The 17,467-nt window shown below is 43.1% G+C and overlaps 1 protein-coding gene across 8 annotated transcripts in view; it reads right to left on the bottom strand.

Annotated features, from left to right (window-relative positions):
• MTMR1 (myotubularin related protein 1) overlaps window positions 1-17,467 on the bottom strand; it is a 492,625-nt gene that overhangs the window by 228,150 nt on the left and 247,008 nt on the right. For all 8 annotated transcript variants that reach the window (XM_078688654.1, XM_078688651.1, XM_078688648.1 and 5 more), the window contains one exon: window positions 7,224-7,307. In XM_078688654.1, the coding sequence (XP_078544780.1) occupies window positions 7,224-7,307 (84 nt within the window). The remainder of the gene's footprint in view (window positions 1-7,223; window positions 7,308-17,467) is intronic.

The following is a 17,467-nucleotide window of genomic DNA, read 5'->3' as shown; positions in this document are numbered from 1 at the left end:
AGGGACTGCGTGTCGCAAGGAGCTGGAAGCGCGACTCAACGAGGAAGAAGCGTGTCGCCGTCGCTGCTGCTGCCATCGCAACTCCTAAGGAGGGTGTTGCCGCTGTAGCTGTTGTATTGCACTGCATCGAGAGAAGCGTGTCGCAACGAAGAGGAAGCGTGTCGCTGCTGCTGCCGTTGCAACTCCGAAGGAGGGTGTCGCCACTGTAGCTGTCGTATTGCACCGCATTAAGAGAAGTGTCTCGCAACGAGGAAGAAGCATGTCGCCGTTGCTGCTGCTGCCGTCGCATCATGAATGTCGGCGCTGTAGCTGCCATATTGCACCACATTGATGAAAGTGCCTCGCATCCCCCGGAGAAGCGCGCCGCCGTCAGAGCTGCTGCCGTTGCATCTCGAATGTCACTGCTGTAGTTGTCGCATCGTGCGGAAGCTTCTCGCAAACGCCGGAGAAGAGTGTCGCAGCCAAGGCTGTTGCCGTCGTATCGCTGAACAAGGGTGTCGCCGCTGCAGTTGACGCATCGAACCGAGACTTCTCGCATCATCGGAGAAGCGTGCTGCATCTGGAAGACCTTCACATCTTTATTTCTTTGCACCGGAACTTTGCCGCATTTCCATTGCTGCAACATTACTTGTTGTGGAAGCGCAATGCATCGTAAGGTACATTGACGCAAAGTGTTGCATCTTAAGAACTGAACTGAACTAAGCTAAAACTACCATTTGTAAGTATAGTATTGTGGATTTCTGTTGTTTAATGGTTTTGTGCTAAGTCTGTATAAAGAATACTTATTTTTAATATACAACTGTGTGGTGCCCATCTGTAGTGTTGTCACTGGGTTACTGTATGTGGTCACAAATGCTTTACACACTGCCTTGAGATAAGCCTGTGTGCTCGTGCCAAGCTACCAAGGGGGTGTACAGGGGTTATTTTAGGAGTGTACCCCCTTACCCTGACTAGAGGCAAGGGTCCCTATTTGCCACAAGTGCCTACGGGTGCCAACTAGAGACCCGCAAATCTAACAGTTGTGATTACTGCTCTGGGCCCTACTGTGGTGGCAATTATCATCCCTGCTTTCATGACAGATGTGGTCCCTGCTGCACTTGTAGCTTTTGCTGCTGTGGTTGCAGTTGAAGTCCCTGCTGTGGTGGCAGTGCTTCTTAATCCTTCCCCTGGTCTTGTAGCAACAGATAGATTCTCCTCTCCCTTGTTGTTATATCTGTGTGTTCTTCTATAGCGCTGGGACGCCCCTGGGTAGCCAACACGCTTTACAAATCATCAATTCAATTCAATTCAATTCTGTTGCCCCAGCCATGGGGCAGCTGTTGGTTGTTTCTGTGGTCCCTATAGTATTTACAAAAGTGATTAAAGTGGTTTTTCCTAATGTTATAGCAGTTGTTGTCCCTGCCATGATGTCAACTGCGGCACCCACTGACCGCGATTATGGGAAGCGACTATGCTACTGCAATGGTATTGGATGTTGTCGCTGCAGCCGTCCCTGGTGTTGTGGCTGGAGTTGCCCCAACCATGCCAGGAGCTGTGCACTTTTGAGGGCTTACTGCTACTGTTGTCTATATTTAGGGGGTAGCTGTGGTTACTACTGTGGCTCCTGCTATGCTTACAGTTTTGTGGAAGCTATCCTCAATGCTTTGGTCTCCACTCTGCATACTGTTAATGCTACTATTAATGCTCCTGTTGTAGAGGATGGAGTCGCTGTTTTTGTGAATAGGGTTGTGGCCTTCTCATTGCTGGTGTGGCCCTTGCTGTGGTTAATGCTCCTGTTGTTGCTGCTCCTTTGGTATCGGTGGTTATTGCTGTAGTCACTGCTCTGGTTGCCACTGTGGTTACAGAATTGGTTCATCATGTGGTCATTGGTGCCGTTACAGGTACGACCATTCATCCGGGCCCTGTAGTGCTTGCTGGTGGGGTTCCTGTGGCAGCTGTCATTGCTGGCTTGATGGCTGCTTTGGTGGTAGCTATTGTTCCTGGTGCAGTTACAACCAAGGGCACTGCTTTTGTTCCTGCCTTGCTGGTAGCTGATGCTGACGTGGTGCCGGCCATCGTTACAGCATTAGTTGATACAGTTGTCCCTGCGGTGATGACAGCAGTTATGAATGTTGCTCCTTCCGTGTTGTCCCTGTGGTTCTTGATGTGGCCACTGTTTCAGGAACTACAGTCACTGTTGTAGTGACAGGTTTTGCTTTTGTGGTATAAGCTGCTGTAGTACCTGCTGTGCCAGGGACCACTGAGGGCAGCATTTGTATCAGGCAAGCTCATTGGTAAAATTGCGAAGAGGAACTACCTTTTTTAACCCCGTCTCCGTCAACGCAAAATACATACTTAAATGAACACTGAAAACCCCTCTCTATATTCTCTTTTCTGCTGTCACATGAATTCTGGCAAGACCTAGAGCTGCCTCTAGCCAGACTTAACAATCACTCAAGAAAATAACATTTTGTTTTTCTATATGTCAATAAACCAGGCCTGGATGTTTTGTGCCCACCAAAGACAAAACAAGATTTATTTTACCTGATAGACGATCTCACTGTAACACGGTTTACATGTTCCCATATATAAATACAAGTTTTGTTTTTTCAATTATGAGGAACTGGGAAAATAAACTTCCAGTTCCTTACGTGACCTGTATAAATAGTGAGACTACATACAAAAAAACAATTACCAAGATAGTCTCTATATTTTATGGAATATTTCCAAACAGTGCTGTATAAGTGTTTGGTTTTCCAGTTGTGTAAATTAATTTGTGTTACAAATATTGAACGTTTCAGCACAATACCAATGTTCTATAGTCATTTTTCTCTATTGGGTCTGACACACTTTGAGACAGCTTTAGTCTTCTCGCTAGACAGGTGTTTTTCCCCTCAAAAAATGAATGCATAAGTGATATATAGAAGTCCTTTCAGTCAGTAGGCTTCATACATTTGTTTGTTATATGGTCATTCACATTTTGCTTCCGCCAACCACAGCACACTGCTTTAGCAGTGGGTCGGCCTACGTTCTCATTGGCTGCTTTCATTTTGAGTGACTGGACAACGCCTGTGCACATTGTTCACATCCACCTAAAAATAGTTCTGTTCTCTTGATTGCTAAACCTTGCTCTAAGTGTGCTTTTTAACTTTGTAATTTTTAAAAATATAAATTTTAAAGTAAAGCTATTTATTTTGCCTACACTTTGAGTGCTCAGTTAGATAGTGACTTATTTGCTGTCTCCTTTTTAAAGTGTTTAGGTGATATTGTTTGTAGCTGCTTGTGATTTGATTGCTTGGTTAGCTGGTGATTCATTTGTGACTGGCACAATTAAAAATAAAAAGGTAGAGAACGACTGAAAGGCTTTCATACAAAAACAAATCACTAATAAAAACAACTACATCAGTGAATGTTGTTTAATTTAACATAAGCATATGGTGACGGCAATTAGGTGTTTTTGTATGCTCTTTTTGGGGCACATTCTTGCAACAGAAAATAAACTAACCATCGCATCACCCTGCCAAAGCCATCTAGCATGGACTGCCGATCACCAAGATACACAAGACAAAGATACAGAAATACAACATTTCAATAACAAACAACAAATGGTGAGCAGTTATCTTTTTACCGTTATAAAGGCATGGTTTGTCTTTGATCTGCATACTACAGCAATCCAGAATAGTAGGTTTGCCTTTCTCAAAGAGAGAAACTCTCGTTCCTTCAGGCACCTGGCCTCCCTTCGCCCCCTCCAAGTCTTTTTGCCTTTTTTTCAGTACTGGGGGAATGTATGTCATTGTTCTGCATTCTGTCCAACAATTGTTCTTTTTGCATTTGTCACCCTGAGTGGGACAGGTATGCCCAGGTGTGGGCCCCGTGCTCTCCATGCCACTGGAGTCAAGCTATCATGGCTGATCAGGGGTGAAACCCCGAAACAGGTCCTAAGATGCTTGTTCCCAGTCCAGGGAGGACCTGGCCTAGCAGTTCGATTTGCATATGGCTGGTTTTAAACTGGAATGGCATGGTGAGCTAAGAAATTATGAATTTAGACCCAGATCTCTGTACTGGGGTAAATGTATGACATTGTTCTGCATTCCGTCCATCAAATGTTCTTTTTGCATAAGTACATGAACTGCCGGAAAGTAACGCATGCAGAACCTGGCAGCAGGCATTCGAACTATGCAGAAAGTACTGTGCTAAGAGAGCAATCTAGCTGAAGATTTGTCGAGGACATTTCAAATACTTATTGGGTTGATACGGCTTGGCTAGACCACCAAAAACAGATATTCTTACATGTTTTGTAGCTGACTACTAGGTATACATTTTTCTCTTTTTTAATTGCAAATTCGCAATATCATACTATTTCAAGTTTCTGAAGTGGGAAACGTAGCCTAAGTCGTATTGGGTATAAAAATAATGCACATAATACGCAGGTCAGATGTTAAAAACATTTCCAGTCTAGAATAAAGTAAACTAAACCCCTAAAGTAAAAAGGACCAGAATTGCCTTAAGAATAAATAAAGAAATGACTCATAGCTCTCTCATTAAGTTTCAATCATCATCAGTCATCCAGATCACAATGATGGGAACTCAAACCTCTCTAGACTTCGATTCAAACCTGTATGACTCGTCTGTCCTTGGATTGACAAGATCCTTTCATAGGAACCCATACAGCAGATTAAATGTATAGGAGCTGCTCGTGCAAGGGCTTAACTGAAGAGCATTAAAACACTTCAGTAAATAGACAGGCCACTCTAGTAGTAACCGCCATGATCTTTATGTCCCTCGTCCTCGCACTAGTTATTACTTGCGGCAAGCATTTTTGGAAAAATAATTTAAGCACAACATTCTGCACATGCAAGCCCTGCTGAAGCTTACTGGGTGCTACAAAGCCACTGCCATTCAAAGCATCCTCCCACTTTGTACCTGCTTCAACTGTGACACTGGGCTTCAGTATTAGATCAACATTGAATTGTGTCCTCCAAACCCATGCTTGAGTCACCTTACCTTGATAGATTCAAGGATTATTTGGGTACGCATCTGGGGACAGCAGAATAGGCACATGGTGGAAAGATCCACGTCTTGATGGACAATTATGCTGTAAAGGAAGCAGCTCTTTGTGAACGGATGTACTGAGTGGTCAACTTTATTCATTCCAGTCCCCAAGATAGATGTGAGTGGACTGTAATGGACCTCAGCTCCACCTTTGATAAAGTCAACACAGATAAGGTCTGGGTGAAGCTGGGATCCATGGGCGTGGAAAAGTGCTTGGTGGATTTTCTTGGGAATTGCATCGGGGGCTAATGGCTTCAGTCCACAATGGTAGCAATGGGGAATGCACAAAGGACTTTGCACTTAGAACAGGGGTTCAGTAGGGCTGTATGTTGGCGCCCTTTATTTTTATTCTGCATGTTAACCGCTTCAAGATGCTTCTTTCCATGCAGGGCATAGACATGCCAAGAGTCAGGAGTATATTGTTTCCGGCTCTTTTATATGAAGACAATGCTGTTTTAATAGCCCACACCACTAGCAGTCTGCAGCGGCTCTTAGACCTCTTTTGGGATTTTATGGGCAGTTTGGACTCACAAAATGGTATTGGGGCAGACAAATACAAAAAGTGCCATTTTTTTCTGTGCAGACTAGACTTTAAGTAAAGTTGATAATTTTACCAATGAAGAATTTAAATAGATTTATGATTTGATTGGCAACCCCTAATACAAAAAGAACACTGGAAACCTAAAGAGGGGGTGCGCTGGAGTAAATGACATTTCCTCACGTTTAGGCCGTAAGCCTTTTAAAACCTTGTTGGAAATCTACTAAGTCAAGTGCATCCCAATCTCCACTTTTGATTGTGAGATCTGGGGTTATACGAAGCTAGGGTGGTGGAGAACACATTTTAGGGCTTTTCTGGGGGTAGGGCATAATACCCCAACTAAGTAAAGTAACTCCTCTAGACATGAAGGAACAAGCTTCTCAAATGAGGAAATGCACTGAAAGGGACACACTCCACTCTGTGATGAGGCTTTCCAGCCCCAGATGTCCCAAATATCTCCTGTGGTTGCGTGCTGAGGCATACCCAGCATTGACCTCAGCATGGGCTGCGTATTCACCAATATACTTGTGATTTTACGTTCACAGAATATAAGCATCCAGATACATGTCTATGTTGCTAGCTTTATGATATATTTGTGATCTGCTTAATGGATATCGAAAAGTTGCTGCCCCAGTTCGGATTCCAAGGACTAATTGTTAGCTAATCTAGCAGACAGGCCCTCCATGACAGACGGTGTAGTAATAAGTGATGTCTATTACAATGTTGACTGTTCCTAAGTAACTGTATCCTAGATCCTATTTAGCTACTGAAGCAGGAATGAACAGGCTTTATACGGCACTCATCACATACATTAAGAAGCCATATAGAGAAGTGGATGAAGGCACAGAACGCTCTGGTCCGATGGAAGGAATGGAAAGACAGACTGAGCCTCTTCTTCAATATTTGTTTGACATGGTTTGGGCTGCGGCTCCCATGGGCCGAGAGAGACTTACTACATCTCCATCTAAAAAACTGCCATATCAATACCTCTCATAATTCGAATGCACTCGGAATGTCTTTAAAACAACAATGTGCCCGTCTTGGACAGTCACTTTAAGGTTTCTCAGAACTGTAGTAGAAATATCACACTAGTCACAGGAGTCATGTGACTAACACAGTAAGGACTGTGGTAAACGCCTAGGATCAAAGAAACCATTAATTCAATAATGTCCACCATAGTACCAAATGTCCCCTTTCACTGCTCTTAACAACGTCAGTGAATGCCAGAAAAAAAAAGATCATAATTCATATTATAGGGAGATGTAGTGCCGTACTCATAATATTACTGCTACAGCAAGGTATTTTCCTAAAAAGATGACATGGCTGCGGCTATAGAGATTTAAAAAATCTCCAAGAAAGCAGCAATATTGTGGACATGGCGGAAATCATAGGTAAACCCTAGAGAATGTGTGTTCGGCAGACACTGAGGCTCCCCAACATGCAACAAGGCCCATCAAGTGCCCAAATCCTTGTTGTTGAGTCACCTACATTGCCCAATTGATTACTGACATACTCATGTAAAAACACAGCTACCTAACACCTTGATAGAAGGAACAGTGTCTTCTTAAAGGATAAACTGGCAATCTGAACAATACATCAACTCCAACTTATCATATGAAAAAAGTAAGCATCATATACTGATGGCACAACTCACCTGCCGTTTATATTCTGCAACAGGATCATACACTTTCCAACCATTCAGAGGGAATTTTTCTTTATAACTGAAGGCAAACAAAGGCTTTAAAGAAAAAATAAGTATACTACATTATTAAGTGCATCCTAGTGCTCAAAAAGTACAGAAATGTTTAAATTAAAATCATGATTTTATAAATATAATCAGTCAGGATGTTCTCCACAAATACAACAGCAAAGTTTTATACAGACATTAGTAATGAAACAGAAACACACTTTAAACTTCACTGGAGCATTCATAAAAGGAATGTTCAGCCATTAACCCTTTTAATGACCCATAACCAAAATCACGTAGAGTACCTATTGAACCTTGCAAGGTCACATCACTTTAGGACTGAGGCCTAAGCTTTATCCTTAAGGTATATCAATTTGGGTTATTTTAGTTCTTATTTAAAACTTTTTTTTATAAATTAAGCTTCAACGAAAAATGAAGCCGAATAGTACAGCATCCTTCAAATCAGAGTTTATTAACAAGCTGCGGGACAACACGAGTACACTAGAACTTTGGAATGTTGGGAGCACCATACAGGACAGAGTGGCACGGGGCAACTTATTTTTGGTATAATCCTACAGTTCCAACATTGAAATGTTTGTCATTCTGTTCCTTATCGTTTTGAATATTTTACTTTGAGTTGTGAAAACCCTTACCTACAACTGTGGCAGAGGGTGTTTAACGACAGATACAATCCCTAAAAGAGGGCTACAATGCTATCATTAGGCTGCTTTCCCATCTGCATCGTCCCACCCCATCACTTACAAACTGCCTTGTACCCTCAAACCGTACGGTAGTGCGTCTTTTTACAGGTTGAAGTATCATGGAGGCATCTGCCTGGGGCTGGGAGTTGTTGTAGTAAGGCATCTGCAACGATCCCCTAGTAAGTCACTGACATTGCAGAGGAGTTCGTCCAAATACCTTTGTTGAGACCTGCTCTCTACAGGCGACCATTCCCCATCAGTAGGGGCGGTGTAATCAAAACTACTATGAGACCTATGAGATTCCCTGGCTGCTTCTCTATTTTCTATTGGAGAATTGAGCATGCAAGCATGTTAACCATGCCTAAACTATGCACTAGTCTTTTATCTTTTAATTGTTACCGGAAAACATGTACTACTGCAGAGTTACACGACAATTGAATGCTGACTGCTCAGTACAAATGTATCTGGGGCACCTGTGAAGTATTTCTGGCTTAAAGTATGTAACCTTGTTGGAGTCAGGTAAGACGTGGAATTTTGTGGGCCTATGTCCGCTGTGGTTTCTCCCATCACAAACACGTTGAGACATATGTTAATATGTTTTTGGGACGGGATTGAGGAGGGAACACCACCAAACCCGATGACATTTCAGGAGAGGTTTTTTTTTTCCAAGTGGAAAACAAGGGAAAAAGTTGCAGGTGCAAATGACCCTTTGCATTATAATGGTAAATTTACATATTTAAAGCTTCCAAGTCCTCCTTACACCATTGATCTGCAGGATCAAAAGAACTGGGGTGGAGGGGAGCTTTCACAGTGGAAGCTTTTCTTTATTTAACGTACTCTGAAGAAGAGCCTAGATTACTCGAAATGCACTGGGGTAGCACACAAATATCAACATGAACGAGAGGTTTAGAGAAAAATAGTTACCTATCTACATAAATCAATGTTTCAGATGAAGGCTGAAAGTAGTAAGTTAATTGAATAATGAAATAAATACAATTCTTAATAATGAAACGTGACTTCAATTTCTCAGGATACTGAAAACAGAAGCATAAGTGGTGCCTTATGATGATTCGCTAGCAACAATTCGCACATTTTCTATACTGTTACAAATTCTCAGGAGAACAGCATGAATACTTTGTGATTTCCCAAAAGTCCTTAAACTACCTCATATACAGCATAAGTAAAATGGAGTATATATGTAAACATTTTTTACATGCAGGTTTTGTTAACCTTGCCATTCCTTAGTCATTGACAGAGAACAGTCACTTGTCTACATGCATGATCGGATCCACAATTGGAAACCCCTTTCGGTATGGTGAGATTCCTTTATATTCCTATAACTTCTTCATGTTATGAATGGTCCAGTTCACAAAATTCCAGGGCACCATTTCTTCCTTTTTTGATGTTACTAATTCTTCCACTGACTTATTAACCCCTAGCGCGCTTCTGTCGGCCAACGGCCGTTGCGTGCACTACCTTCGTAGTGCTCATCACGTCCGTTGGCCGATGCGGCCCGCCCACTCTGCTTAATCGCCACACCTCGGCGGCAATTTCCTCCGCGGTTAAGTCACATGTCCTGACCTCTAAATTAAGAAACTTAGCACCTGCATAAGTTAATGTCATCACTGGCTTTGGGAAGAATGAAAATAATGTAAACAGAGATGCTCAAATAACAATTTCTCTGGAGTAACAATTGTTTGCTGTTCTTAATTTGTTTTGTTAAACGTGGTAAGACGTAAAAACAACACTGTGAAAGCCAATGGGTCTGGCTTTGGCTGCCAGCCTTCAGACAATTTTTGTTTTATTTTGTCAGGGTTTCTGCAAAATTATGTTTGGGAAAATGGAGGGCCGTCATCAATCTAAAAAAACAAACATTTATCACAAGCAAAAAACCTCTTGGGGTCTAAAAACCCCACACATTACAATGGTACTCCCTGGCACCCAAGGTAACTAATTCGTGTGTGGATGTGTTCCTTGTGAAAGAGTAGCATGTTCTAACTCGTAGTGAAGTCAGCCAATAGCTGAAGTGGGCTGAAAAATTGCCCCTTAATGCATGCTTGAGTGGGTGGAAGAAGAATGTAAATGACACTAACCACACGCTAGTGGATGAGGTCTGGCTGAAACCCGTATAAGTAACTATGTACTTCATATACTTTTAGCAAAATCAAAAGGTCTTGGCAAATACAGACCTAAAAAAGACAATTAATCTGGCATTGGATGCAAGTCACTTTCTTTTGAGAGAGAAAGAAATAAAGAAAGAAAAAAAGAAAGAGACATAAATAAATAGTGGCAAGAAAGTAGGGAAGCAAGAAAGAAGAAAAGGAAAGAAGGCAAAAATGCAAGAAAGAAGGCAAAAATGCAAGAAGGAAGGCAACAAGGAAGAAAAACAGAAAGGAAAGAAGGCAAGAATGAAACAAGACAAGAAGAACAGAAAGAAAAATGAAGGAAAAAAGAGGTTAACTTATTACAGAACAGTTTCAAATTGACACAATCTGGTATGCTGTAAAATAGCAGTAGTCCGAAAGGAAAAATATTCCAAAATGAATTTACAACAGCACTGGCAGGGGATGGGATCAGAATTGTCAGGCTCTAAACACAAAAGCAACACTAAAGTAACTCTAAAGTAAAAACAAAAGCACTGGCAGTAAAGGGAACTAGCTTGTGTGCAGACATGCGCCTTGTGAAAGAGAGCCAAATGTGGTCACTCAAAGTTAAGTTAACCAGTGACCTAAGTAGGCTGACCCACTGTCTTATGCTATATGCTGCAGTGGGCGAAAGTGAAATGTAAAAAAGACATAACAGCAGACCAATAGATGAAGAGAGGTGGCTGATATACTGTACATATTTTAGTAAAATCAAAAGATTTTGGCTAATTCCAGGCTTAAAAATGAAAAAGCTACATGTAACAATGTCTTCAACATGTTTACTGTATTGAATTTTAAAAGAGACTACAGTTTCTAAAGTAATGTACTTGAATTTTCAGCTTCATGACTGTCTGGTAATAATGCATATTCTTTAGAGTTTGAGAGTGAGCCAACAATGTAGGTGTTAATAAAGATCAACAAGTCACTTATCTTCAGTAACACTGTTTCTGAAGGATACTCCATCTAACAGATTCTTCACCTTTAAAATATTCCCCAGGTGCCAGAATGGATCCGAAAGCTGTTTCAGCAATACTCCTGGACACCGCTAGGTGGCGCTGGCTCTGTACTAATCCGGAAATGGTAAACCTGCATATAACCACCACCCCTGCGTGCTAAAATGGGTTTCTATTTATTTCTTCCGCATGCTCAGATGTGGAGCATAAAACAACTGATAGTATCGGTGTACTGATCTCTAACAAGGGGCCTTGTTAAATAGTAAAAAGAGGTCACGCCACAGAATGATAAGGAATCAAAGGAGTACCTCCCAAAGGTGGAGGGTCCGTGGAGTGAACTCAGACCATACAAATCTTGCAGGATTGAGTGGCAAGGCAGTACTGCTTTGTGAACAGGTGCACGACACCCAGGTTGCAGCCTGGTTGATGCCAAGGACAAGCACTCTGCGTGCCAACCCAGTGGTAGCAGCATTAGCCTTGGCGCTATGGGCTCCCAGTGTTTCCAGAGGCTGCTTTTTGGTCAGTGCCTAACAAATCTTCATGCAGAGGACTATCCATCAAGACATAGTCCTCGCCTGCACACCTTTCCCTTTCTACACTCTGGAGAACTAAACAAAAAACTGATAGTTCAACCTACAGCCCTTGGCGGATAGATGTAAAATCTTAAAGCTCTCTTTGGGGTTGAGCCAATGGAGTCTCTCCTCCTCTTTTGAGGGGTGAGGAGGGACAAAGAAAGCTGGGAGGGGGATCGATTAACCAAAGTGTAAAGGAGTCATGACTTTTGGAAAGAAGGCCAGCAGAGTCCACAGTTTCAGTTTGTCTGGAAAAAAGGTGGTGAAGGGCGGTTGCACTAAGTGACAAGCTGAAACGATAGCAACGAGAAAGACAGTCCTTAAGGTTGGATGACACCACAAGCAGGTGTGCATCAGTTTGAAGGGCGTGCACATGAGAAACATGAAGAACAAGTAAAGGTCCCGCTCTGGTATCCCAAACAGTTTAGGAGGGAAACATTTAATAAACCACATACATTTAAACAAGGACGGTTAGTTCCGCAAACACAAAAAGGCAAAAAGAACAGACAGACAATCTTTAGTAGAGCTTACTGCAAAGTCTTGCTGGGCAAAAGACAAAACTAACAATTAAAACATCCAACAATTTGACTTTTAAAGGGTCTGTCTTGCAGAACCCACACAAGGCTACAAACCTGTCGCAGCATTCGGTGTAAAAGGACTTTGTGGAAGGGCACATGGTAGCAAGAATTAAATCTACAGATTCAGTGGCAGGTCAAACGCAGTCAACTGGGGCCATTCAATATCCAAGCAAGGAGTAGATTATGCAGTTTGATTGAAGGACCCTGCCTGCTGCAACAGAAGATATTCCTGAATTGGTAGCCTCGTGGCAGGGAGATACTCATACCCAGAGGTCTAGGTACCACACACTCTCCTGGCCCAATCCAAAGCTACTAAGATGACTTGAGATCGGTTGTTCATATCTTTTTTTAAACTTGGGGCAGGGGAGGTATGTCCTGGAAGGAGTGCAGGAGTCTCGTGTTCCATTCCAGGTGCACTGCATCTAAAAGCGAGTTTCTGCAAAAACTCTAATACACAAAACTTTTGACACTAGAGAAAATGCTTGATCCTTTCCTCCCAACGAGTAGCTTTACGACACTAATGGAAAGCTAAAGAGGCTTGATGGCTGATGTCGAAGGGGAAGGGGAGTGGCGGGACTGGTGCCCTAGGTGGCTTGCACGTTACCTGCCAGATCTATGTACCTGACCCCAAAAGGACTGCATGATTGCAGCAGAAGCTAGGCAGTCTGCTGTTACCTACATGCAGGTGTAGGATGCTTAGTTAGAAAATCTGGGTCACCATGTGCCAGTCGGTGACATTTACCTATTCCCTGGTGGAAAGAATAGGGCTTTGACCAGGTGCCCATTAAAGTGTCAGCAATTGCTTTATTGTACGTGAGCAAGGGTCAGGTGTAAGTGGACGGGCTCTAAGAGTTCGATCAGGCATTTGTCTTAACCTCAATAGAAGGTAGCTGTGAGCCCTGCTGCTCGTTGAATTACCACTGCAATGATGCACTCTCTTCCTTTAGAGGTCCAAATGGCGAAGTTAGCCCTGTTTCAGGGGAAGTACCAAGCCCACTGGCCTCTTGCAAGTCCATGTAAAACTGTCTTCATTTTAATGAGGGGGTAAATAATCCCCATCCCCACCATCATCATCTAGGAGTGGTGGGAAGTGTAGGTCACAATTGGAGATAAAAGATAAAGGAGCCTCTAAGGGCACATTTCCTTTTGTAAAAGCAGAAGGTAAGAATCAGGCAGTATAGTGATCATTTGCGCTTTAGTAATTTTATAGCGCAATATCCGTCAGGACCATGCTTTAGTCAATTCGAGAACGATGCAAAAAGGCTTGACATTTTTCACTGCATGAAAGGCCATCTCCTTATTGTATAGTTAAGTTTGTGTTTTAAAGAGTTCTCAGCCTAAGCTATGCTCTTGAGATTTTTCTGGGGCAAATGGTTTACTTCTTCTTGGCTTACTCCTTTTGCAGCCTTTGTAGTCTTTCCTATGTCATTTCGATAGGCCATTGCTACGTGTTGGCTTAGATATACTTTAACTGCTTTATGTTATGGCTGAGCAATTCTCCAGAAAGGCCATCGCATCCATTTTCAGCTTGCAAGACGTGACCTACACAATCTATTTTCAGAAGACCCACATATCCTTGTGCGGGTTTATCTGCCAATATATATTTGACAATTAGAAAGCATGTAGAGTCTTCTGCATCTGTTGGTTATTGAGTAAAAGGTAGAGACTTAGGTCTTTCTTTAGGCCTCCACCGAACTGCTCTGTGATGTGAAGAAATGGTGGGCAAAATTACTGTCCAGCTTCTCACCAATGACACATACTGGCCACCACTGCTTCTAGCGTGAAGCGTTGAGTACCTATTTCAGTAAGCATGATTGCCACGAGACTGCCTACCACTACCTTGGCAACGTCACCCTCTTAATTCATAGTGACAGCCATTTCCTCCACTACCAGCAAGCACATGGTAAGGGTTTGGGGTATTTCTAGTGCCCCACTACTCACGGTTTAAACATTTTTGTGTCAGGATTCTGTTCTGTAAAAGCAGGTAGTGGCAGAGCTATTAGAACTTTGCAATGATATGCCTATTCCTACATTGAAAAACAGTGACGAGGAGCCACAATTCCTCAAGACTGACAGACTAAACTTACTGATTTTGTTTTTGTGATTCTGAGCAACTTCCTTTTGAAAAATCCACAAGAACATGCCAGACTCAAAGTGATCCCTAATTTAAAAGTTTTATAAACAGTTGTATTAACAGTTAGGCCTCACCTGTTCAGTATCACGATCACCATTGACAATGACACCTGCCTCCGAACCTGCACCCCGCCCACCGAACACAGCAACAATAACAACAGCCACATCAAGTGTATCCTCCTCAACACCCGCTCCGTCCACAAACACGCAGTCGAACTCTGGGATCTCCTTGATACAGCAGCACCAAACGTCGCCTTCCTCACGGAAACCTGGATGAACGCCTCCTCGGCCCCCGACATCGCCATAGCCATCCCGGACGGCTACAAAATCACCCGGAAGGACCGTGTCAACAACACCGGAGGAGGAATAGCCATCATATACAGGAATACTATCAGCATCACGACCAACGCAGATGAAACACTCACCGCCGCCGAACACCTACACTTCCAGGTCCACACCGACCCCCAGACCTCCCTCAGAGGAACGTTCATCTACAGGCCCCCGGGCCCACGGACACAATTCAGCGAAACCATCGCCGACTTCATCAACCCGCACGCCCTAGCCTCATCTGAGTACATTCTCCTAGGGGACCTGAACTTCCACCTGGAGAAAAACAACGACAACACCACCACCACCCTGCTCGACAACCTCGGACTCAAGCAGCTGGCGGACACGCCCACCCACCTCGCTGGCCACACGCTCGACCCCATCTTCTCCGCCAGTAACCACGTCTCCTTCAGCCACTCCACCAGACTACACGGGACCGACCACAGCTGCATTCACTTCACCTTCAAGAAGACCACATCCCACCACCACACGCCGCAGATGCTGGAGCAAAGTCACCATAGATCAGCTGACCACATCGCTGAGCCAGAACCCACCTGTCGACACCCCTGACACCAACGACGCAGCAGACAACCTCGCACAGTGGATCACCAACTGCGCCGACGGCCTCGCTCCACTGAAGAAACCCCCAGGCAAGACTAGCAACAGAAAAACTTCATGGTTCACAGACGCCCTCAAGACCGCAAAGAAATCATGCTGAACCCTCGAAAAAGCTTGGCGCCACAAACGGACATCAGAAAACATGACAGCCCTCAAGAGCGCCACCCGCAAATACCACCAGATGATCCGCACCACCAAAAGGACAGCGTTCAAAGAGCGGCTGGACAACAACTCCCACAACAGCAAGGAACTCTTCAGCATCATCAAAGTGTGCCTTGTCTGTTTGAAGAATACTGTAGGCCACCTAATTTTTATAGTACCAAAATTCCTACAAATGGGAATCAACCATTTTGATTTTGTCCTTCCGTACGCCGGGCAAAAAATAGCAAGTAGGGTACAGTTTCTCTCTCGAATCCACATGAGGGACAGCCCATTTCATTTGGATTTGGGGATCCCACCCATCCTGAAATGAATACACAAAGTGGTAATATTCTGTATCTAAACTGGAGATACAGTTTTTAAGCCAGGTTAGGTTTAATTTCATCAAGTAAAGCTTCTAAAAGATAAGTATCCTTAACCACTAAGAAGGAATTCGTTTAAGGGCTTTGTGCAGGAGTAAAAAAAATATTAGACTTGCAAGACAAATTGATTTTTCCTTTACACTTATGGTTGGACAATAGTCTATGGGATCAATCCAAAGATTAGCAAGGCCTATCCCAGCCAAGGATTATTTAACACATTTGACACAGAAGGTACCTCATGAATCGATTTTCAGCCAATAAGAAAGATTTTAAAAAGATTGTGCCCCAGATCTCAGCACCATAGAGAGCTACTGCCAATGACTGATAAGAGCATAATTGAAGGATTGGTGAGACAAATCTATAATGGGAACCCTTTTGTAACTTCTGCCCTCATCCCCTCCCCCCAGCATGCTGTTCCCCGCATGCTGTTCCAATTTAAGTCTCCGCTTTGCTATTGGAGCCTAGTTCATCATTTCATCTACGGTAATACCTAAATAATCAAATAGATTAACCCGTTCGAATGGAATATCCTCTAAAGTGGAATTGGGGTGTGTGGAATTGGGGTGTGTGGTATGGCATGGATTAAAAACCATATACAGGAGTGTGTTAATATTCATTTCCAAACCCCTCAACGCACAGAACCTGCTAAAACAGTCAAGTGTTTTCTATAGCCCCATTGGTGGTTTTGACAAGAGAAGGGTGTCATCTGCAAACATGAGGGCCGGAACTCTCATGTTGCTAATCTGGAGGCATCATTGTCCCAATTTAAGAGAAAAGCTACTAGATCGTTTAGATACAAGGTAAAAAGTGTAGGGGTCAAAATGCAACCCTGCCGTAGACACCTCTCTTTACAGTAAAAGGTTCTGTTACTTCTCCCGGCTTCCCGCACCGGACTTGTGCACAATTATTTTAATGTAATCTCTCCATAATGCCACACAAGTATGCTGGGACACCCATCTCTACTAGCTTTTTCCACAGTAGGGTTCTTAGGACTAAGTCAAATGCTGCTCTGAGACCTACAAAGACAAGATATAACCTTCCCTTGTCTATATTAACAGTTTTCCAATTGATCAACTGCAGAGGTTATAACGGAAACCTGCTTGTAATGGATACATTATATAATTCTCGTCAAGCCAATGCTGGAGCCTGAAGAGTATGATCTTACTAAAAAGTTTTTGGGTGGTGCCTATCAAACTGATGGGCCTATTGTTGGCAGGATTCAGAGGAAACCCTTCTTATATAAAAATATCAGCCTCTGCCCATGATTTGGGAATACCTTTAAAATGACATTAAACCCCACTGTTAAATAGAGGCTCAAGATGTCACTTTCTGATCGGAACAAGTCCCCAGGTATCTTATCGATACTGGGAGCTTTATGAGGTACAATCTTTCTAATAGCTTTTTCCACCTCCAAACATAATATCAGGTGGTAACCCTCCTTGCTTCCCTGCAGCTCAAAAGGAGAAAGAATGGTTAATATTTTCAACGATATTTCCTCGCTGGGCATTATTTGGTATAAGCTTGAAAAATGTGCTATCCAGGCAACTGCAGCAACATTATTATGAATCTTGGTGATTCCCTCCCTGTTATCTGTTGCTTTGGTTCCAAAGAGGGTTTGATTATTGCCTCTCGCTGCTTCTAGCAATAGCCACCAATTTTGGTTC

The sequence above is a fragment of the Lissotriton helveticus genome, chromosome 4_1 (genome assembly GCF_964261635.1).
Source record: "Lissotriton helveticus chromosome 4_1, aLisHel1.1, whole genome shotgun sequence".
Lineage (NCBI taxonomy): Eukaryota > Metazoa > Chordata > Amphibia > Caudata > Salamandridae > Lissotriton > Lissotriton helveticus.
Note: the sequence above shows the minus strand (reverse complement) of the source record. Positions and strands in the feature narration are given on the sequence as shown.